The sequence below is a fragment of the Bos grunniens genome, chromosome 17 (genome assembly GCF_055505025.1).
Source record: "Bos grunniens cultivar Pamir isolate PY7600 chromosome 17, Bosgru_T2T1.0, whole genome shotgun sequence".
Taxonomy (NCBI): domain Eukaryota; kingdom Metazoa; phylum Chordata; class Mammalia; order Artiodactyla; family Bovidae; genus Bos; species Bos grunniens.
Window position 1 is genome coordinate 62,541,889 of NC_141181.1, and position 22,974 is coordinate 62,564,862.

The 22,974-nt window shown below is 42.2% G+C and overlaps 3 protein-coding genes across 23 annotated transcripts in view; 2 read left to right on the forward strand and 1 right to left on the reverse strand.

Moving 5' to 3' along the window:
- NAA25 (N-alpha-acetyltransferase 25, NatB auxiliary subunit) overlaps positions 1–3,607 on the forward strand; it is a 63,822-nt gene extending 60,215 nt beyond the window's left edge. For 4 of the 6 annotated variants that reach the window (XR_015144614.1, XM_086348175.1, XM_086348174.1 and 1 more), the window contains one exon: positions 639–3,607. Coding sequence is in view for 3 of the 6 variants with exons in the window: in XM_086348175.1 (XP_086204301.1) it covers positions 639–761 (123 nt within the window). In the remaining 3 variants the exon portion in view is untranslated. The remainder of the gene's footprint in view (positions 1–638) is intronic. The other 2 variants (XR_015144615.1, XR_015144613.1) reach the window with 1 other exon arrangement.
- Positions 3,608–6,520: 2,913 nt separating this feature from the next.
- On the reverse strand, positions 6,521–13,987 carry ERP29 (endoplasmic reticulum protein 29). The gene is made up of 3 exons (XM_086348224.1): positions 13,711–13,987; positions 8,711–8,849; positions 6,521–7,333 (listed from the first exon to the last, which is right to left on the reverse strand). The coding sequence occupies exons 1-3, from the start codon at positions 13,846–13,848 to the stop codon at positions 6,831–6,833; spliced, it is 780 nt and encodes a 259-aa protein (XP_086204350.1). The 5' UTR covers positions 13,849–13,987; the 3' UTR covers positions 6,521–6,830.
- A 72-nt stretch (positions 13,988–14,059) lies between these two features.
- TMEM116 (transmembrane protein 116) overlaps positions 14,060–22,974 on the forward strand; it is a 120,058-nt gene continuing 111,143 nt past the window's right edge. For 9 of the 16 annotated variants that reach the window (XR_015144620.1, XM_086348217.1, XM_086348220.1 and 6 more), the window contains exon 1: positions 14,130–14,539. The gene's annotated coding sequence lies outside the window, so the exon portion shown is untranslated. Of the gene's footprint in view, positions 14,540–22,974 lie in introns of all 16 variants that reach the window. The other 7 variants (XM_086348211.1, XM_086348208.1, XR_015144618.1 and 4 more) reach the window with 5 other exon arrangements.

Sequence of the window (22,974 nt, forward strand, 5' to 3'; positions counted from 1 at the left end):
TTTGTGCTCGCTACCACAGGTCAAATGAGCAGCAAATATTTAACTCACATATTTGAGCAGCCTTAGGAAAACTTTGGTCTTTTTTAGTTGTTCGGCCTCTGGAATCGGTGGACTTTATTAAAATGGAGGGAGGTGTGTCAGTATTATAACTAGAAAAGATGATACTGGTAAATTTGATGCCTTTAAAAAGTGGCTGTGATAATGTCTAAATTAATAATAAATTTCTGCTTTTTTCCTGTTTCCTGATGACTCTAATAGTAAGAAATCTCAGTTTTTCTACTTTGTATAGCTCATCAGAAAATAGTAGTGACTTTATGGCCCAAGTACTTAGTAATAATCTTTCTAACTTTTTTCCTTGTTCAGAAATCTCAATTTTCTGACTTGATATAATTTATAACTAAGATTACTTAAAAGAATAGTAATGCTAAAGCAACAGGGTCTTAGTAAAAAGTCACATGGAGAAATAGACATCTGTGATGAGTTTAGCCATCTTTGCATTTAATGAAATTGAAAATGACCCACTCCATTGTGATGGAGCTTCTCATGGAGTTAAGTGGTAATTTTAACTTACATGTGAAAAACTATAATCTGGGGGAATGCTTTCTGAGCAAGTCCACTCATTCTTATTTCCTTTGTAGGAAGAGAGAAAATTTTCAAAGACTGTACAAGGGAAAGTTCAGAGCAGTTATCTGCACTCACTTCTGGAAATTGGGGAGCTGCTGAAAAAAAGACTTGAGACCACAAAGAAACTAAAAATTTAAAAGTTAGTGTGAACCACGGGCACTGATGATTCTACAAGAGAAAACGACATCATCTTTCCAGGCAAAAACTACATCTGGTTGACCATCATTTTAAATCCAGAACTTCCTCATAAAATGCATGAAGGACTTTGATTGTGAATTAATTTTTTAGGTATTAAATGTATACAACTGATTAAATTATTGTATATAAACCAGAAGCAGGACCCTTGTCTGGGTTTGACCACTTTTTATACATGTTCATATGCATATGGCAGCCACAAGAGAACCCTACTTTTCTTCTTCCCTTCTATCACCAGAAACATCTGGTGGTTGGTGGTGGTGGTTGGGGGTGTCCTATAAAAGCAGCAATAGAAATTAAGCATAAAGCATTGAACTCAGAGCAGCTGAGTGGCCCTACCATTATAGCAGTGGTTTTTTGGTCTGGTCCTTGAGCCTTAGGAAGCAGGAAGCCAGTAGAGGGGGACCATGATTGGGAGCAGGCCCTCTTTCCAGCTGCTTGGCTCCCGCAAAACCCAAGGTAGGTACTCAAAGGGCTTCCAATTAAATTTGGTCTAAGCACCTGCCACTGAAGGGCATCACTCAGATGATGACAGGCCCTCGTTTTTTGGCTTAATAACGCCAGTGGCCAAGACATCCGCATCCTGGCTCCTGTGAGTTAAATCAGAGACAGGCTTCTGTTAACTTACAGCTGTTTGGAGGGGAAAGTAGTACAGACCACTTAAAAGCCTGCTGAGGACTAGCTTGCTATCTTTTGTCTGTTTGGGAAAGACAGGAATCACTGTTTTAAAGAAGAGAGGTGTACATAATTTATGCAGGCAAGTCTAATACCAGTGTCATTGGTTTTGTGAGATATATATATATGTATATGCTTTTACATATATACGTATATTTTCAAGCATATATACATGTGTATATATGCTTGAAAATAAAGATTTAATACTTAGTGTTTTTTAAGTGGGGGCTTTGGGAAGGAAGAAAGGAAAGAATGTATATTAATATGGATTTAATCTAGGTTTTAAGTTTTAGGCTGGCAAAAGAAACATTACCAGTTGGGTTTGAGGTTGCATTGACTTTTTTCAAACTTGAGAGCTAGACCAGGATGGTGTTTAACCTTGTTCACCTGGAGCCCCCAAGACTAGCTTCAGTGGTGGGTCTGACAGAAAAGGTAAACACTGCTCTTGAAAATGTTACACATTTTATACAATTGCTTTGGTAATTTATTTGTGTTGGAATCTGTGCTTTAGTCTTTGGTCTTTGTTATCCAAATACCATTAAAGTTAGTAATTCTGAAAAAGCAAAGAAATGAATTTGATGAGGAAATTCAAGTATCTAATGGAGGATTGGTCTTGAAGGCCTTCCAAGTTCTCTCCAACTCACTTCTCCAGTGAAATGTGGTACTTTTTTCTTTTAAAAGCAACCAGAAAAAGAGCTTGGAAAATCTATTTATGTAAAGCAATTGCATTTTGTTTCCATCATTTCGACTTTAGATTCACAATTTGATAGGGTGATAAGTGTCTCAACTTGCAAGGAAACTGTTTTGAAAATTACCGAATTACCTTTTCAAAATAAGACTTGTTGGAAATCTTAGTCCATCCAGTAATTTCAAAAAACTAGTTTTGTTGTTAATTGGTAGCCACAACTGTCATACCCCATCCCAAAAGGAAAGAACTGCTTTGAACAAGATGAATTAAAAATTGATTGATTCCAAATCTAATTTAATAACATAACATTTCATGAAACTGTGGCCTATTTAGATGGAACTTTGTGGATGGGGGGTAGGTGTGTGTATGGCATGTGTTCTTGAAATGATGTTTCTCTGAATATCCAAAAATACTGTACATAGAAGTAGAAATGCTCTTTGAAACAAGTCTATCAGCTGACCATGATCATTCTAGAATGTGTGTGCTCAGTGAGCTGGCCTTGGTCCTCAGGGACAGTGTGTGACTCAGTGGTCTGCCTACCTGTTTTCTTTCCTAGGGGCATCTGGGTCCTCTACTGGTTTCAGTGACAAATAATGTTACGTTGGGGTTATGCTTGTTACTTATTTCCCCACTAAATGTAGCATTTCAATTAGATCCAACCTCTTACATTTTGAGAGAATTGTAAAAAGAATGAAATTATGCAGAAATGGCCAATATCTTTTATTGATCTGTTCTTTTGGAAACTGTCATGCACTATAAATTGTGTACAGTTAAAAAAAAAAAAAATATATATATATATATATTCTTACATGAGTAAAAAGCACCCTCTCCAGCAATTGTATGTCATTGGTATTTGAAGAGAATTCCCAAATAACTCATTGCTGCTGCTGCTGTTTTTACTTTGTTTGGGTTTTTTGTTTTTATTTTGTGTGGAAAATTGATATTTAAAAAAAAAAAAAAGGAAAGCAGAAAAAAAAAGACTACTGTTTACAGACTGAAAAATTACTGCTTTTTATACTACTGAGATCCTAAGTTAAGACTCTCCAAAGCAAACATTTGGTTTAAATCATATATCTGATGTGGATAAAAGGTAGAGAAATTTTTAGTGTTCTCCACATAATGGAAAATGTACAAATGCCTAGTTGTGTTGCCCATCAATTTTGTATATTTTCATAATTTTAATTGTTCAAAATTGCATTATATTTTGCAGTCACTATGTTCAATCTGGATTTGTCTTTCATTTTAACTTTTAATATAAAAAGGGGTTTCAGTGTATCTACAGCCTTGTTATTGAAACTCTACTTTGTTGCTCTGATTTATTAACATGGGAAGCATATATTCTTCCTTCTTCAGAATTAAGTGAAGCATAGCAGACCTACTTTAAACTGGATGGGTTAATTTATATAAAACACTTTCAATTTGGCACTTTTGCCTGGTTCATTTTTGTTTGTGTTCTTAGAAGCCACAACCTTTTAAATGGTGTAATTCATTTTGTATTGTTATATTCCTCAGAAAAAATGATAATACTTGTGAATTTAAAATTACTCCAAGGCCACACTAGTCCTTTTAATAGCACCTTGCGCTTTAGTATTCATTAATTAGATTTATACATGTATTGGGCATTTATTTACTGTGTGCCAGATTCCATGTTAGGCTGTGCTGATATAATGGTAAATGAGACTGTATCCTAGTTAGTGGCTGAAGTGGGGGGAGAGACAATAAAGGTAAATATTAGTTTGTAATTAATTCCTGACTGATAAATATAAGTCAGGGTATATGACAGGCGGGTCACCAGAGGACCTCTCAGGTGGCGCCATCTGACCTGAATGATGAAGCATCAGCCTTGGGAAAGGCATGTTCCAGTGACTGGGAAAAATGGTTCAAGTGCCTGGGACTTACCGGAGTGGAAGAGGGGTACAGATTGAGATAGAAGGTGGAGTGGGGATTAGAGCAATCAGGAAACTGTAGCCTGGGGAAGGAATGAGATTTCTAAATTTAGTGGGAAGTTACTGGAGGATTTCAGGCAGGCTGATGACATGGTTTTTTTATCCAAGAGTGTATGAACATACAGGCTGAGATCAAACGTTTATTCATACATGCAACACAGTGGGAAGAGCTGTTTTTCTTCCTAGTTTCCTTTCTGTCCTGTGATATTAAATGCCCTTAACTGAGCCCTGGAAAAGTCAGTTTTTGCTTCTTCAGGTATGAATTAATGCCACCTCAACATTTCTTTTTTTCCCCTTTAACAAAAAAATGGGCACTTGGCTGTTTCTCACTGCCATTTTTGAGTTCCTCAAAAGGTGGACTCAGGTTTATATTTTTTTCACATTCCCTGTTTTTGAGATGCTGTCACTGCCTCGATGCAGGCATGTTATTCCATAGTAACAAGCGGAGGGTAAGCAACCATGAGCCAAATGCTTATAAAAATTATTTGTGGAGTACCCGTGTTTATGCTTGAGTGTACAGGTTTTTTGCAACCTCAGCTTCCACATACCTAGTAAAAGTGGGTCCCAGATAATGTACTGTTTACGGGTGAGAAAAGCAGTTATTGCAGATAAGGCTACTAAGGCCAGGCAGTAAGGTAAGGGATGGGTAAGATTCAAACTCTTAAGCATTGATGAAATGAGCTAAAAATCAGAGTGTCCACCCCACCTCACATTCTTCATCTTGATTCTATCTTAGAAGTTCTCTATTGAAGAACCATTCTTTCTTAAAGCAATTCTAATGCCTCGTGTGTGTGTGTATACCACCAATTACCAAGGACTATTAGTAAAATTACCCTTGGCACTATTTGAGATAACTTGCAGGTTCTTTAGAACAGGACTCATGTTGGCTCCAGGGGCTCATTGTGCTTCAGTTTATCTGGAAATTCCCTTAAAAATTGTGTAGCATTTGATTGTAGGAAGCCATAGCCTTTATTACAGTCTAGTTAGTAGCATCTGAGCCACAGAATATTAGTAATTATATGCTAAGAAGTAGAGGGAAGGAATCCATTGGACATGTTAGGGAAGATTTTTGTGTGGCATATACAAATCACTGCAGATTCTAAATGAGAAACACAGCCTACCTTTAATGAAAAATATTTATGCAAAGAGTCTTTGATGTATGACAATCCAGTCCTATCCAACAGCCCGCATTTCTTCAACTCAAGACCCTAGGCTTATAATGATAGAGGGCATGGACCCATCCAATGAAATGCCCTTGGGTGGGTTGCCACTTTTCTATCTTTCCCCTTACAGTTGAGAAATGGGACCACGTTCAAGGACTGAATTTAGTTTTAGAGTCCTTTCTCTACCTGTCATTTGTCTTACTCTAATTTCTATAAGACAACGAATACTTCATTCTTTGGAAATGACTGTTTTAAGGTAGATGAGAAAAAACTAGAACAGCTCAACAAGTTTACCAGTGAGAAGCATGGAAAAAGATCTTCCAGATTTTTCAGTTAGAACTGAAATGATGAGTAGGGGATATATTGAAATTATTGGGCCTAATATCTAAATAGTTATTCTTTTGTCAAATATTGAGAGTATCCATGCTGGCTATGGGCAGGTGTTTAGGCTTAAACATTTTTTATCTAGTTGGTTTGAATTGTTAGCCTAAGCTGTGGGATTTTTGTTGTTGTTGTTGTTCCATCCAATTATACACATGAGTTTTGCTGTATTTTTTGTTTCCAGTGACTTTAAATACCCAATCTGGCTGAAATGGAGGAACAAAGAATTGAAAGTTTTACTTGCCAACACTGCTCAACTTAAATTTCTTTGTGTGGGTACAGTTAGACATTTTATAAGCTGCCATTTGATATTTTCAAATAGTTAAGTATGGAAGTGTGAGAAGAGATTTGAAAGTCAGTACAGTGCTCTCCCACTCTGCTTATTAAAAAGCTGGTGGTTACTGAGTAATCAACAGCGACAAGGTGACTTAGATGGAAAACAATCCCTTTCTAAAGAAACTTTCAAATTGAACTGAGTTATATCATTTAGCTGTCTAAATGCAACTCTTAAAGAAACCTACCAGGTTATATTGGTAAAACTAAGAATCTGTTATATGTATCTCATGGAGCATGGGAAAGAATTTACTGCTATTCAACTTCAAGGACCAGAAAACGGACAGTGCATTCAATCAGCTGCAATCAGTCCACCTGAATCTGAACACCTGTGGAAAGGAAATTAAAGGTAGGTCTTGAGCTCAGCCTAGTTTCCACAGAGTTACCAGGATAGTCTGTTACCCTGGTAGAGCAGATTCCACACCACCTTAGCTTTAAAAAAAATAAGTTTCAAGGAAAAAATAGGCCACAGGCCAAAGTACAATTTGTAAAAGAAAACTGAATGGCTACAGGTCTACTTAACGAAAACACAGAAACTTTAATTGGGATCAGAATCATACCTTTCAAGAACCTGGGCAGTATACTCCTCTTTATAGCACCAATTCCTTCTGAGGGGGAATTTCAAAAGCCATCCAAGTGTTCACCAGCTGTCCGCGACCGGCTACAGAGATGTTCCAAGCATAGTCACGTCAGCGTCAGTATCCACGCATGCTCAGATTTCTGGTTTCATGCCACTTTTCCTAAAATTCCGTTATATCCCAGGAGAGTTTCACAGCCAGAAGGTAACTTACCCCTCCCCACCCCACCAAACCCTGGAGTGCCTTCTCACAGCTCCTCCTTCTCACCCCCCTTCTTCTGGAAGGCAGTCAAAATGTTTAAGCTCTTCTGGAGTTCTTCCTTCTTCCCATCACTCATCTTGTTCTTCTCAATCAGCTTGGTGATCCTGGTCATCTCCGATGCTGGGAAATCCTCACCTTGGTCCAAGATCTTTCCCATGATCTTAAGGTATTGCTCGGCCCACTTCTTGTCAGTCTCCTTCACACTCGCAAGGTTGTCCTGCCCCTGCTTCAAGAGGGACTGGCGGGCCTCCACACCAGAGGCCCTGATGAACTCCCCAGCAAGGATGTCATATGCAGGCAGGCAACCAGGCATACCTAGGTAGATCCCATGTCCCTTTAGCCAGCGCTGGATGGCTCCAACCTTAACTGCCCCACTATACAGGACTGGGTTCTCAAAGTCCCCATCCTGGAAGAGATAGAAGATTGGGTAGTTCTCTTTGTCCAGCTTGTATTTCTCACTCAGCTCCATATTCAGCTTGTCGCCATAATCTGTGAATGGAAACCAGAAATGAGGAACAAGACCCTGAGGAAGGCATGGCGGGAGGTTGCTGTGAGGCCTATCTGAGCTCAGGAGAATTCCAGCTGTCAGAACTCCTCCTCTGCTACTCCCTAACCGTGTGGCATTAGTCAAGTCCTTTAACCTCTGTGACCTTCACTTTCCTCATTTGAAAAGGGGGAATTCTGCATATTTATTATACGTGCCACTACGTGCCAGGGACTGTCCTCTTAAGTGCTCGGGATTTAGTTGTGATTAAGAGTACCACACTCCCTGACCGCAGAGCTTACACTCTTCAAAGGGTGAGAAGAGATAATAAACAAAAGAACGTGAAGTGATTAGTGCCATGACAAAAATGAAACGGTGACACAGTGACTGGGTGAGAAGGCCTCCCTGTGAAGATGACATGAACTCATGGACCTGAAAACGAAGCAGCCAGACATATCAAGATGTGGGAAGTGTTTTGGGCAGAAAGGACTGCAAGTGCAAAAGCTCTGAGGCAGGAATGACCTGTGTGTGTTTAAGGGTTACAAAGTATAGTCTGGCCAGAGCTAAGGGAATGTGTGGTAGGTAATGAACACAGACCCTAACACTTGAGGGCTCTTGGGAGGACCCAATAAGGTGATATGTGCCACTTAACCTGGCAGAGTTAAGCGTTTAATATGTGGGGGTGGTGGTTTTGGTTGCTCAGATGTGTCTGACTCCTTTGCAACCCCATGGACTGTAGCCCATTAGGCTCCTCTGTCCAGGGATTGCCCAGGCAAGAATACTGGAGTGGGTTGCCGTTCCCTCCTCCAGGGCGTCTTTCCGACCCAGGGATCGAACCTGCGTCTCCTCCATTGGCAGGTGATTCTTTACCACTGAGCCACCAGGGAAGTCCACCATGTGGTAGCTGTTACTATTTGCTGTCTTTCCCAGCAGGCAGTAGCAGCCCCAAGGGCTGACACGACGACAACTCGTTGCTTATACCTCACCAAGACCACCTATTACTGGGTAGTGGTATAGGAGGTGTGGGCTTCCAGTCCTAGGCCTGTCACTTTATAATCTTGAGCAAGTTTCTCTAAGCATCTGTTTCTTCATTTGGGGATCATAAAACTTTTCACAGAGCTGCCACAAGGATGACGTACATGTAAAATACTCGGCACAGTGGCCTGGCACACAGTAAACATTTGAGCTGAGTTTCTGTGGTCATAGAATCTGCTCAAGCTAAGCCTGCCGTGGGTACCAGACTCCTTGAAAGGCAATGACCCCATTTACACTAGATGTGTGTGGCTCAGACAGAAAGATGCTGGGGTGTTCTGACAAACAGGGAAGTAACCCCTAGTTTCTTCTCCCTCTGCCCTCCTCAGTCATTCCAGACTTATCCATACCTGAGATCCCCACCTCTGCCACCAGGAGATCATCACTGGAAGCTGAGTTTTCAGCCAGACGCTTGAACTCATCCTGCTTCTCACCATAGGGGTACTGGGTGTCAAACTTCACCAGGACGAACTTGCTTTTGGGAATGACCTGAGGGCACATAGAGCTGAGCAAGTAAGGGTTCCCAAGGACCTTTGGGGCTAATTCCCTTTCCCAAGGGACCTCTTTCAGCGTGGAAACCAAGCCCACAAGGGAGACAAGCTTTCACAAACATTCATTCATTCGTTCTTCATCCCTCGATTCATTTAACAATTTGATGATGTTTGCTGTGTCCCGGGGACCCCATTAAGTAGTTGCTCACACAAATCAAACTGTCTGCAATAAGCAATGCTGTAGACGTTCTAAGGCCTTCTCTTCCAGTGGCCCTTTTGGTAAGTTAAGACTAAGGAAGCCTACCCTTGGCACACACTAGGTTAGCCCCTGTCACGCCCATCATCCCAGGGGGCCTTTCTGGAGCCAACCAACCATCTATAAAGGAGCTGGCACCATGAAAGACACTCTGGTGCGGAGGTCCAGAGTTTGAACTCTGCAATTTCAGGGTTCACAGGAAGTTGCTGAGAGGCTAGGCTTGGGACAGTGTCCCCTCTCTAAACCAGTTAGATCAGTTTAGACTGGTTAACGTAAGCAGTTACATTAGATTTCTAGGTTCTAAACTGTCAGGATCAAGATTTTTATTTTAATTGTAAAATTTACATCACATAAAATTTGCCATTTTAAAGTGTACAATTCAGTGGAATTTATCGCATTAACTATGCTGCACAACCATCACTAATACCTACTTCCAGAATATTTTCCATTTTCATCATTGAAAAGAAGCCACATATCCATTAAGCCGTCATTCCTCAGTCCTCCTCCTAAGTGACTTTTTGTGTCTGGCTTCTTTCACTTAGCATAATGTTTTCAAGATTCATTCATGCTGTAGCATGCATCAGCATTTCATTCCTTTTTATGGCCAAATAAATATTCCATTGTATGGATATATCATATTTTGTTTATCCATTCATCAGTTGAGGGATATTTGGGTTGTTTCCACCTTAGTGTTATTTGTGAATAGTGTTGTTATAAACACTTGTGTATAGGCTTTTGTCTGAACACCTCTTTTCAGCTCTTCTGGGAACATACCTAGGAGTGGAACTGCAGGGTCATATAGCAATTCTATGTTTAACTTAACGAGGAAATGCAAAACTTCACTTTGATGGTTTTACCCAATGCACAGATTTTTATCTAATAAGCTCCCTCAGGTCAGTAGCACTGCTTTCCCTCCTACAACCTTTTATTTTTCTAATCAAAGTCATCATGGCTGGTTAATTTTTCAACACAGGCAATCACTGCTGTAATTAAATCAAGCTGACACTATTCCACTTTTTGTTAGTGTGTGTTCCTTATTTTGTTTGCTGTCCATTTGGTTTTAAAAAATATGTAACAGTGCCCAGGGACACAAAGGAACAGGGAGTAGAGTCCAGAACAGGTAATCTTTAAATGGTCACTGATCCCCAGAAGTCTGAGCTCTGGAGCCTAACAAGCAGGGAAGACTTAAAAATATAAATCAGATCACATCCCTCTGGCCCATTTGGCCTTATTTTAGTTTCAACAAATATTCCTACTCAGGTCCTTTTCATTTGCTGTCTCTACTGGCTGGAGTGCCCTTTCCCTGGGCCTTTCCATGATTATCAAAGCTGAGTACAAATGTCCTCTCTAACAGAGAGGCCTCCTGTGCTCATACCATCTAATTCTGCTTCCTTTCCATGGAACTCTATCATGCCACCCTGCACCAGTTTCTTCACTGCATTAATCACTCTCTGAAATCCTTATTTGCTTGTTGTCAGTCCTCTCCACTAGAATATACATTTATGAGAATAGGAACCCTCTCTTACCTGTTTTCTGCTGTATCCCTAGTGCCCAACATCACCTAGCATGTGACAGATATTCCAAAAATATCTAATGAATGAACAAACCCAGGGTAGGCTTTGGTAGCAGATGCAACATGTCCAAGGAGAAAATTTTTTACAAAAATACATGATAACCTACCTTCAAAGGGAGCTCCATTTATATTACAGAATAATATTAATAATCATGTCTCTGTGTGTATGTGTGTGTGTTAGGTCACTCAGTCGTGTCTGACTCTATGACCCCATGGACTGTAGTTCATCAGGCTCCTCTGTCTGTGGCATTTTCCAGACAAGAATACTAGAGTGGGTTGCCATTCCCTTCTCCAGAATTAATAATCATACAGTGGTTTAATACTGAAATAGAACAGAGAGGACTTCATCTTTTATTTTCACCATTTTTAGCCATCACAGAATGGTTTTGAATGGCAAAGTGAAAGTCGCTAAGTCGTGTCCCACTCTTTGCAACCCCATGGACTATATATGGTCCATGGAATTCTCCAGGCCAGAATACTGCAGTGGGTAGCCTTTCCCGTCTCCAGGGGATCTTCCCAACCCAGGGATCAAACCCAGGTCTCCCTCATTGCAGGTGGATTCTTTACCAGCTGAGCCACAAGTGAAGCCCTCGTTTGAATGGCAAACATTTGCATGATTAAATTTTTCTTGTTGTCTTACTCAATCTGTACCTTTGAACTGCTTTAGAAATCTCTCTCCTTTCCTCATCCTTGGGGAATCTGCTTCACATTAACCTACATTTAGGCACCTTGTTTCTTCAATGTATTGATGAGTTCATCATTCATTCATTGAATTAAAAGGTACTGACAGCCTATCATTGCCAGGCACTGTTCTAAGTGAACACAGAACTAAAGGAAACAGACAGGGTCTCTTATTTTTAGTGATCGTAAAGGGCAAGAAACAAACAAACAAAAAACAACACTGGAGATCACAGAAAGACCCATGGATACAGTGACCCTAGGAAGCTCCCCTTTTGTTCTACAGTGATGGAAGAGAGTGAGATTTAGAAACAGACTGGAGAAAACATTTGTTCAGTCAACAGATTATTACTGAGCATCTTCTAGGTAACAGGTCTAGGTCGTGCAGATGATCAGTGAACAAGACAGACAAGGTAGTCCTTCATAAGTATATAATATTCTAGTGTGGGAGACAATACACTGCTGCTACTGCTGCTGCTAAGTCGCTTCAGTGGTGTCCAACTCTGTGCAGCCCCATAGACGGCAGCCCACCAGGCTCCCCCATCCCTGGGATTCTCTGGGCAAGAACACTGGAGTGGGTGACAATACACTAGGCAAGGAAAAAAAAAAAAACAGTGATGAGAGTTCAGAGAAATCAAACAGAGCAATGTGACTGGCACTTCAGATTGCACGAGGGGGAAATTGAGAAAGCTAAAGTGTTTATCACTCCATCGTGTGCAACTCTGAAACCCTGTGGACTGTAGCCTGCCAGGATCCTCTGTCCATGGGGATTCTCCAGGCAATACTGGAGTGGGTAGCCATTCCCTTCTCCAGGGGATCTCCCTGACCCAGGATGGAACCCAGGTTTCCTGCACTACGGGCAGATTTTTTCCTGTGTGAGCCACCAGAAAAACCCCTGGAGTGGAGGGGGTGGAGGAAATTTGAAAAGATAACATTTAACCCAAGCCTGAATGAAGAGGAGCAACCAACCTTTCAAAGATTGAGCATAAGAATGTTCTACTCACAAAGAACTGCAAGTACAAGGGCCTAAGGCAATAAGGAGCTAGGAATAGCCAGAGGACAGAGCACTGCAAGGGTGGTTGAAGCAGAGGGGACAAAGAGGTGAATCGTTAAGGTTCGATGAAAGGAAGAGGGAAGCAGGGATCAGATCATGCAGGAAGTCAGCTACCGTGTGAGCCGACCGAGAGGCTCCAGAGTGAAAATCTGGAGACTAGTGAGGAAACTACTTAAGATATAGCCTAGACTAGGGTGGTAGCTATAAAGATGGAGACACACCAGTCGATGAGGAAATACTGCTACCGTTAACAGTGCGAAGTTTCCCTCTAAGTCACATTTGGTCTGTGATGTTATACCATATCCATGCTTGGGTGGTAGCGGGTTCCCTTTGCCAAGAAAGGCCCCCAAAGCAAAGGGTACTGTGGGGGTGTGCCTGACAACCAACTGGTCATACCTACACTTTTGAATTCTTGAAACTTTGCATTCAGTGAGCCACAGGTGCCAACTCCACAACGGGGAACCCTTTCAAAAATACTGAGTTCAACCAAATGAGACAGATTTAGCGCTCCACTTCTTGGTTTCACTTCCCAGCAATGGGTACAAATTAAGAAAATAAAACGACTGGCTCTCTCTCAACACTCAGCTTGCCCATCACAACGGGCGAGGTTAAAAAGGTGCCAGTGGGTGCAAAATTAGAGGACTGGGACTGCATTCAGCCTTCAACATTCCCAAAGTCCATTTACCCAGGCCAAGACCTTAATTCTGTAAATATGGAGGCAGGGGTAGAGGCGAATTCTTCCATGTCTCGACCCGATTTTATCTGTCACCAGGCCCAAGACATTCACTAGAGTGGAAGAACCGAAACTTATTCTTAAAACCTGCACTTTTTAAGGAGACGCAGAATATAGTGGTTGCAATCGAAGCCAACGCGAGAGGGGCGCTGAAACGCAGGCTAACAAGCCGCCTTTCGACCTTCGCCTCAGCTCTGCTTGGAGCTGGAGGGCATCCGCCTCGCACCGCCCTCCGGTACTCCAACTTGGGACTCAAGGATTGGATCTCGCCCGGCACCGCCCTCTTCCCTTAGGCGACGGGAAGGCTGCATCTCCGCAATTCTTTAGCAAAAGAAGAAGCAAATGCAAATACTGCAAAGGTGTTTGGGGACCCTCGATCATATGCTCTATGGTCAGGATACGGTCTGGGCCCAGAGTCCATCAGTCCTACAGGACGGTGGGAAGTCCCCGGACCGTCGCTACAGACCACCTCCTGCCAGCTGTCAGTCCCCTGCGTCCCCTCAAGGGTGCGCGCTCCCCTGGGCGGTCTGGCTGCACCTGAGCGCTAGATCCCCGGCCCCTTTACCTTGTAGAAAGTGATTGTATCCAGGGGAAGGGCGCCCTTGGTGTGCAGGCCACTGCTGTCTTGCGGCGCGGAGAGGAGGAACAGGAAAAGGGGAAATAATGGGGAGAGAGAAGCGGCGCGGGGAATGGCGGCAGCCATAACGCCGGATTCTGGCAGTAGGTGCTGGGAAGGCTGTAGTGGAGGAAACGCTGAGCCAGGGACCACGAAGTTTAGGCGGCCAGGCTCGGGTGCGCGCACGTGTACAGCCCACCAAGCACACGCCGGCCTAGGCTGAGAGGGAGGAGCCACGTGAGGGGCGGGGAAATGAAGCTGCCGCGCGTGCGCACTCGGCGAAGCCCGCACGGGTCGAGGGTGAGAAGGCGGGGCCGCGTAGGGGGTGGGGGACGGACGGCAGTGCCGGGGAGGCTGGGGGAGGGGATGAGGAAGCGGAGGAGGCGAAGGAGAGTCTGCTGCGCACGCGCACTCTGCGAGGTTGGCCCTCTACCTGGCCTTTTCCGCTCATGCTCCGCCTGAGGCGCGGCGAGAAGCTCGTGTTTGACGTGTTAGCAACTTTTCGTTTGCTGTCTCTCCTCTTTCTCGAAGGCGGCGAGGCAGGCTTTCATTTGTTTCTGCCTCTAGCCCGTCAGGCAGTCGGCTGGGACCTGTTGCTACTTTGTTAGCCAGTCTGATTGCAACTACCCCTCCGCCAGGTGGCCCAGTATTTTCCTCAGTCAGTCACACTCCGCTCCCTCAGCCGCGACCGGAGTTGGACAGTGAGACTCAACTCTTCGTCAGTGTGGTGGTCAGGCCTTTTCTGCCGCTGCCCAAGTCCGATATTAGGCCTGCTCTGGTGAGTGCCTCACCAGGGAGGCTCCGGGCTCCTATAAAAATAGGCTTCCTTGAAAGTTGACATAGGACATAGGTCTACCTATGGTCTAGGCTCTCTGAAAAATTTTTTGAAAGTTCTAGTAATTGTCTTCAACCAGTGTTTGTTCAGGGTAGTTTGCACCGTATCCTGGTTTTGCCCGCGGGAATACAGAATGCAGAGCTGTGTACTGAACAGACTCAGTGGTGGGAGGTGGAGGCGTGGAAATGGCCTTATAACCATTATAATGTAATTGGTAGAAAATAAGACTATTAATTTCGTGCAAACACAAATGGAGATTCAGTCAGCCAGGAGTGTCAAGGAAAGTTCTGGATGGGAAAACCTCTGGTGGCTGGGTCTTGAAAAAAGGTGTTTATAAGGCAAACACCAAAGAGTATTTCTAGCAAGGGGGAAAGTATAATGAATCTGTGGCGGTAAACGGGGGTTGCGTTGTTAAGGGTCTCATCAAGATAACAGGTTTGGAGTCACCAGAGGTTTTATCCAGGAGAGTGACTTAGATTTGCTGTCACTCAGCAATAAAGGGGGTGCACTGGAAGGCAGAAAGCTGAGGGCAGGGAAATTCATTGCAGTAGTCTTGGTGGGAGAGACTAAGGTCCTGTAATAGATCCTAACAGTAAAGATGAAGAGATGAGGATGGGATTGAAACTTTTATAGGGTAGATTTCACAAGACTTGATGAACAAATGGATGTGCTGATAAAAGAATAAGTTACATAACACATTATAAGGGGCTTCAGTTCAGTTCAGTTCAGTCACTCAGTCGTATCCGACTCTTTGCGACCCCATGAATCACAGCACGCCAGGCCTCCCTGTCCATCACCAACTCCCGGAGTTCACTGAGACTCACGTCCATCGAGTCAGTGATGCCATCCAGCCATCTCATCCTCTGTTGTCCCCTTCTCCTCCTGCCCCCAATGCCTCCCAGCATCAGAGTCTTTTCCAGTGAGTCAACTCTTCGCATGAGGTGGCCAAAGTACTGGAGTTTCAGCTTTAGCATCATTCCCTCCAAAGAAATCCCAGGGCTGATCTCCTTCAGAATGGTCTGGTTTGATCTCCTCGCAGTCCAAGGGACTCTCAAGAGTCTTCTCCAACACCACACTTCAAAAGCATCAATTCTTCAGTGCTCAGCTTTCTTCACAGTCCGACTCTCACATCCACACATGACCACTGGAAAAACCATAGCCTTGACTAGACGGACCTTTGTTGGCAAAGTAATGTCTCTGCTTTTCAATATGCTGTCTAGGTTGGTCATAACTTTCCTTCCAAGGAGTACGCGTCTTTTAATTTCATGGCTGCAATCACCATCTGCAGTGATTTAGCACCAAATTAACCATTGTTGTGCTGTTGTATAGTCACTGAGTCGTGTCCAACTCTTTTGCAACCCCAGGGACAGTAGCCCACCAAGCTGCTCTGTCCAGGGGATTCTCCAGGCAAGAGTATAGGGGTGGGTAGCCATATACTTCTCCAGGGGATCTTCTTAACCTAGGGATCGAACCCCTGTGTGCTCCATCTCCTGCTTTGGCAGGTGGAGTCTTCTCATTGAGCCACCTGGGAAGCCCGGAGTAACCATTGCAGGTGTCCAATAAATGTGTGTGTGTGTACGTGTGTATATATGTGTGTATAAGAGAGTCATCAAAGATAATAGCCAATCTTGGATGGCCAGTTTAGATAGAAATTTTGAGAGAATCCTCTGTGTGTGTGTGTTGGGAAGGTTCAGAAACATTTGAGTTTTCCCTGGTAAATTATTAAATAAAATGTGCCACATAGACAAATGAATAAAAGTTGGAGGAAGGGATAATTACTGTGAGGTAAAGTGGTTTAAAAAGTCTTCATGTAGGAGGTGGAAATGGAGTTAAGCTTTAGAAGAAAGAATGTTTTAGATGAAGAACAAATTAAAAAGAAGTTGTAATGAGCATGATGCTTTGGGGAATGACTGGCTTGGCTTGAAGGAGTTCTTGAAACAGAAAGTTAAGACAGTTTTAAGCCCAGTTAGGGGAGAATCTTGAAAATCAAATGCTGTTTTGTCCTGTAGTCATTGTGTGCTTGTGTGCTTAGTCACTTAGTCGAGTCTGACTCTTTGTGACCCCATGGATGGTAGCCGCCAGTCTCCTCTGTCCATGGAGATTCTCCAGGCAAAAAGACTGGAGTGGGTGGCATGCCCTCCTCCAGGGGATCTTCCCAACCCAGGGATCAAACCCAGGTCTCCCACATTGCAGGCGGATTCTTTACGTTTGGGGCACCAGGGAAGTCCCCTGTAATCAATAAGGAGGTGTTCTCCACTTCTGAGTATATGAATGCCTAGAGTACATCGGTGGTGGTTAGTATGGTTGATCAGGAGTGACTTTCTAGTCATGATTCGCTTAGAAGTGGGTTTTGAAAAAAGTGAAAGAAGTGGTTTGGTTGGAGAGGAAAGGGAAACGCTGGTACTTTTGCTATGAATTGCAAACATATAGTAATTGTATTAAGCTCCTTTTCAATAGTGCACTGGTCCCAGTTAGTTACCTCATAATTAGATTTCTTGACTTCAGGACCTTGACAACCATCATCTACACAAATAAGCCAAGTATAAGTCTCCATATTTAGGAAGTCATAAAATCCCAGTTGACACATGTGGAAAATTAAAAGGCTCACCCTGGGTATTGTATGGAGGTAGCCTGGTAGGCTGCAGTCCATGGGATCGATAAGAGTCGGACACGACTGAGCGACTTCACTTTCACTTTTCACTTTCATGCATTGGAGAAGGAAATGGCAACCCACTCCAGTGTTCTTGCCTGGAGAATCCCAGGGATGGGGGAGCCTGGTGGGCTGCTGTCTATGGGGTCGCACAGAGTCGGACACGACTGAAGTGACTTAGCAGCAGCAGCAGGAAGGAGGAGGCGGCAAGGCACGTTGGCTTAGTGAAATAAGAAGGAAGGAAAAGGACATGGTCTGCTGAGACAACTAATATATAAATTCTCCCATCTTTTTGCCTAACATCATCAAGCTGATGACCCCCCAGTCTCATTGATCTCTTTGCTCTTTCTCTTATACACAAGGCATGTTCCTGCCTCAGAGCTTTTATACTGGCTTTCTTTGTCTAGAACACTTTTTCTTCAAGATACTCCTATGGCTGGCTCCTGCATTTCCCTCAAGCCTTTGCTTAAATGTCAGCTTCCTAAGATCTACCCTGACCATCCTTGAAAAAATCGGTTCTCTCTGAGCATTCATATACTCAGAAGTGGATAATAGTTCCTTATTGACTACAGGGGACTTCCCTGGTGGCTCAAACATAAAGAATCTGCCTGCAATGTGGGAGACCTGGGTTTGATCTGGGTTTGATCCCTGGGTTGGGAAGATCCCCTGGAGGAGGGCATGCCACCCACTCCAGTCTTTTTGCCTGGAGAATCTCCATGGACAGAGGAGACTGGCGGCTACCATCCATGGGGTCACAGTCAGACACGACTAAGTGACTAAGCACACAATCACACATTGACTACAGGACAAAACAGCATTTGATTTTCAAGATTCTCCCCTAACTGGGCTTCAAACTGTCTGCTTTCCATCTCTTTTCTCCCTTATTTTTTTCTCCATAACACTCTTCAGCTTAACATACTATATAATTTCTTAATTTTACTTAGTATCTGTTTCCCATGAAGGATGAGTTTGTTTTTCTTGTTGTTTTGTCTGTTGGGTTCACTGTTCCCAGCACCTAGAACAGTGTCTGGCACATGGTAGATGCTCAATACATTCTTGTTCTGTGAATAAGTGAATCAAGTCAATGAGAGAGAAACTATTCCATGCCTGTCTTTCAAAATTTGATTCTTTCTTCATTCCCTTTTGAGATCACATGTTGTTCTTTGGCACTATCCTCTCCCTGAGGGCTAATTGCTTTCCCCCTGGAAGGTTTTGGTGATATTAACAGTAGTTCTTTTGACAGAGATGTCTTAATGAACACTTAAGGCAGACTTCTCATTAAAAAATTGTTACAGAGGGAAGATTTGCTCCACAGTATGATTTTCTCCAAGCCCCGTACTCCTATAAGGAGCTTTCAATGTTTAATAACTATTTACTGAACATCTTTTACTCACACACTTCTGGGGACAAGGGTTACACTGGTGAAAAGAACAGATGTGCCCCCTGCAGTCCTAGAGGAAAGACTTAACATTAAGTACGTATTCAAATAACTATACAATTACAAGTCTACCGTCCTTTCTCCTTATAAAAATGTTTTAGTTATCAACGGCTTTCTACAATTTCTATGACTTCTAGCAATTTCTACAGTTTTCTACAACTTTATCAATTTTTCCAGTTTCACATGAACTCTCACATTTCATTCAGTGGTTTATTGGGTTAACTTCCAAGCTTTACCAAAGCCCTGGAGTGTAATTTGTTCAGGCGAGGAGTGGTGTATTCATTTAGAGCAGTCAGGTGCTCTCTTACAATGTTTATCTTCGGTTCCCTCTTACAGTGTTTGTTTTACACTTTTTATTCTAAATATTCTTTTCAGTAGGAAAGACAGAAACATGTTATCCATTAATCGTTATATCATGAATTTCAGCAATGGGAAATATCCTTCCTTGCTTTTGTCCCAAACTTCCTTTTTTTAGACATTAGAGTTTTGAGATGCAATTTAGATACCATACAATTCATCCTTTTAAAGTATACAATTCAGTGGTTTCCAGTAGAATTGTACAACTATCACCACTAGTTAATTTTAAAATATTTTTTATTACCCTAAAAAGAAAGCCTGTACCCATTAGCAGTCACTCCCCAGTTCCCTCCCAAACTTTCTTACCCTAAACAACACTAATCTACTTTCTGTCGCTGTAAATTTGCCTGTTTGGGACTTTTTGTATGAATGAAATTGTATAATATGTTGCCCTTTGTCATTAGCTTTTTCACCTAGCCTAATGACTTCAAGACGCTTACTCCTTGGAAGGAAAGTTATGACCAACCTAGACAGCATATTGAAAAGCAGAGACATTACTTTGCCAACAAAGGTCTGTCTAGTCAAGGCTATCGTTTTTCCAGTGGTCAAGTATGGGTGTGAGAGTTGGACTGTGAAGAAAGCTGAGCACCGAAGAATTGATGCTTTTGAACTGTGGTGTTGGAGAAGACTCTTGAGAGTCAGTTGGACTGCAAGGAGATCCAACCAGTCCATTCTAAAGGAGATCAGCCCTGGGATTTCTTTGGAGGGAATGATGCTAAAGCTGAAACTCCAGTACTTTGGCCACCTCATGCGAAGAGTTGACTCATTGGAAAAGACTCCGATGCTGGGAGGGATTGGGGGCAGGAGGAGAAGGGGACGACAGAGGATGAGATGGCTGGATGGCATCACTGACTCGATGGACGTGAGTCTCAGTGAACTCCGGGAGTTGGTGATGGACAGGGAGGCCTGGCGTGCTGCAATTCATGGGGTCGAAAAGAGTCGGACACGACTGAGCGACTGAACTGAACTGAATGACTTCAAGGTTCATCCATGATGTAGCATGTATCAGTACTTCTTTTAACTGCTGAATAATATTCCACTGAACTAGTATAGCACATCTTATTAACACATTTATGTGTTCACCAAATTGACGGACGTTGGCGTTTCTACTTTTTGTCTCTTATGCGTAACACTATTATGAATATTTGTGTCAAAATTTTTGTGTGAGCATAGTGTTTTAATCTCTTAGGTGTATACCTAGAAGTAGAACTGGGTTTATACCTAGGAGCTGAGCCATACAGGATATATTTAACCTTTTGTGAAACTGACAGAATGGCTGCAATGTTTTACATGTCCATCAGGAATAGATGAGGTTTCCTGTTTCCATCCTAGTAGGTGTGAAATGTCATCTCATTGTGATTTTAATTTGTATTTCCCTGGTGGCTTATGATGTTGATCATCTTTTCATGTGTTTATTGATTATTTGTATAATTTCTGGGATAAGTCTTTAATTTTAAGCCTTTGCCTATGAATTCCCTGGTGGTCCGGTGGTTAAGGCTTTGTGCTTTCACTGCCAGAGCTCAGGTTGGATCCCTAGTTGGGGAACTAAGATCCTACAAGCTGTGAAGTGCAGGAAAAACAGAACAAAACCTGTTGCCAATTTTTAAATTGGATTGTATTATTGAGTTATAGGAATTCTCTCTATATATACAAATCCCCTTAGTAGATACATGGTTTATAAATACTTCGTGGGTTGTCTTTTTTACTGTCTTGACGGTATCCTTTGAAGAACTAAAGTTTATAATTTTGAAGAAGCCAATTTATATATATATTTTTCTGTTGTTGCTTGTGCTTTTGTTATCATATCTAAGATGAAATTGTCTAATAAAAGAATTCTCTTGATGGCCCATTAATTTTTTAAATTACCTTTCCCTGTTTTCCCATTAACCAGTTTCCTGTGAGTAGCACTGTCCTGTTAAGAGTAAGAACTGTGATCAGACTGACTGAGTTTGATTGTAGGTGTTATCACTTGCTAATTCTGTAATCAGAAGGAAAATGACTCAACTTCTTTAAGCCTCAATTTCTTCATCTGTAAAATAGGAATAATACTTCTTACCTCAAAGATTGTGTGGAGGATTAAAATGCTTACATAGAAAGCACTTGATAACTGGTAATGATTATTATTAGAAATTTTCTTTAAGTACTAATTTTGCTTAATTAAAATACTTTATTACATAGGTGTTTTTCTTGACTTCGTACCCACTGCAGTAACTTGATTCTGGTAGAAATGTAGTGAGTATCTGTTAAATTGATATGTCATATATACTAGTAGGGCTTCTCAGGTGGTGCTAGTGATCAAGAACCCACCTGCCAGTCCAGGAGACTTAAGAGACTCAGGCTCAATCCCTGGTTTGGGAAGATCCCCTGGAGGAGGGCACAGCAACCCACTCTAGTATTCTTGCCTGGAGAATCCCACAGACAGAGGAGCCTGGCAGGCTACAGTCCATAGGGCCACACGGAATCAGACGTGACTGAAGTGACTTAGCACACATGCACATATACTAGTGCAGAAGAATTGATGCTTTTGAACTGTGGTGCTGGAGAAGACTCTTGAGAGTCCCTTGGACTACAAGGAGATCCAACCAGTCCATCCTAAAGGAGATCAGTCCTGGGTGTTCGTTGGAAGGACTAATGTTGAAGCTGAAACTCCAGTACTTTGGCCACCTGATGCGAAGAGCTGACTCATCTGAAAAGACCCTGATGCTGGGAAAGATTGAGGGCAGGAGGAGAAGGGGACGACAGAGGATGAGATGGTTGGATGGCATCATTGACTCAATGGACAGGAGTTTGGCTGAACTCCAGGAGTTGGTGATGGACAGGGAGGCCTGGCGTGCTGTGGTTCATGGGGTCACAAAGAGTCGGACACAACTGAGCAACTGAACTGAACTGAACTGAACATATACTAGTAGCCCATTACATTGCAAACTGGGATGTGTTTTAACTTGCTAAGGAGCTAAGTAAAAAGAAAAGAGAAAACTGAAAATATATATCACCCACTTCATCATTGGGCTTGGATTAGCCCTTGTAGAAAAGGATTTGGGAGGATTATGTTTCCAAAGACATGTCAGAAGGAAACAGTGCTAAATATACAGGCAGGGGATTAATTTATAGAGAAAAATAGAAAAGTAAATCCCCAAATGTTGGTTGGTGGCATAAGCTGTTTTAGAAGAGAGGCCAAAAGAGAAAAGTTCTCTTGCCAAAAGTAGCAGACTGATTTGCCGTGGCTGTTCTCTGAATAGTTTGACATTTGTTCTTGACTGAGACAGGAGTCCTTTGTTCAAAAACATTCTCTTATCACTGGTGAGACTGTAATTAGTCCCTCACCCTTATTAGATAGATGTGTGATTAGAGGCCTCGAAACACTAAGACTTTGTGGTAGGAGTTTCTGATCCAGAAATATACTGGTATTTTAATTTGTTGATCTAATAATTTAAGCAAAGTGATTAGAGCCTACCTCCACTTAACAATGTCCTATCTTCCACTGCACATGATATTCTTAATTTCATGGGAAAAAATGAATAATATATTTAAGTTACTCATGATTGAATTTACATTATTAAATATTTGTGAAATGTATGAGGGAATGGTTAGATGAAATATAAATAGTTATGTAAATGAAATATTCTTCCTTCTGCTTTCTCCTTCCCCCAATTTTTGTCCAAATTTTTCCAATTCTTCCAGATAATGTTCAAATGACCATCAGTGTACATTATTTTTTGTGACAATTATTCAAGATTTTGGAATTCAAGTTATTTTTTTTACTATGGTATAAGGTCCTGGAAGTCTAGGTCTGTATCTTTTTTGTCTTTATATATTTCATAACAGTGTTTTATGCAAAGTTGGTATATAAACACAAGCATATTAAATTATGTAATTTATTAATGTAATTATATGGTGGGAATTTTGGTACAGAATATTTAAGAAAATGTTAAT

Bases quoted from the DNA above. Each gene is read 5' to 3' on its own strand.
- ERP29 (XM_086348224.1), bottom strand. From the start codon at position 13,848: ATGGCTGCCGCCATTCCCCGCGCCGCTTCTCTCTCCCCATTATTTCCC. The intron at 8,850-13,710 runs GTAAAGGGGCCG...ATGTGCCCTCAG, and splicing joins ATACAATCACTTTCTACAAG to GTCATTCCCAAAAGCAAGTT. The intron at 7,334-8,710 runs GTATGGATAAGT...TTCCATTCACAG, and splicing joins GGCAGAGGTGGGGATCTCAG to ATTATGGCGACAAGCTGAAT.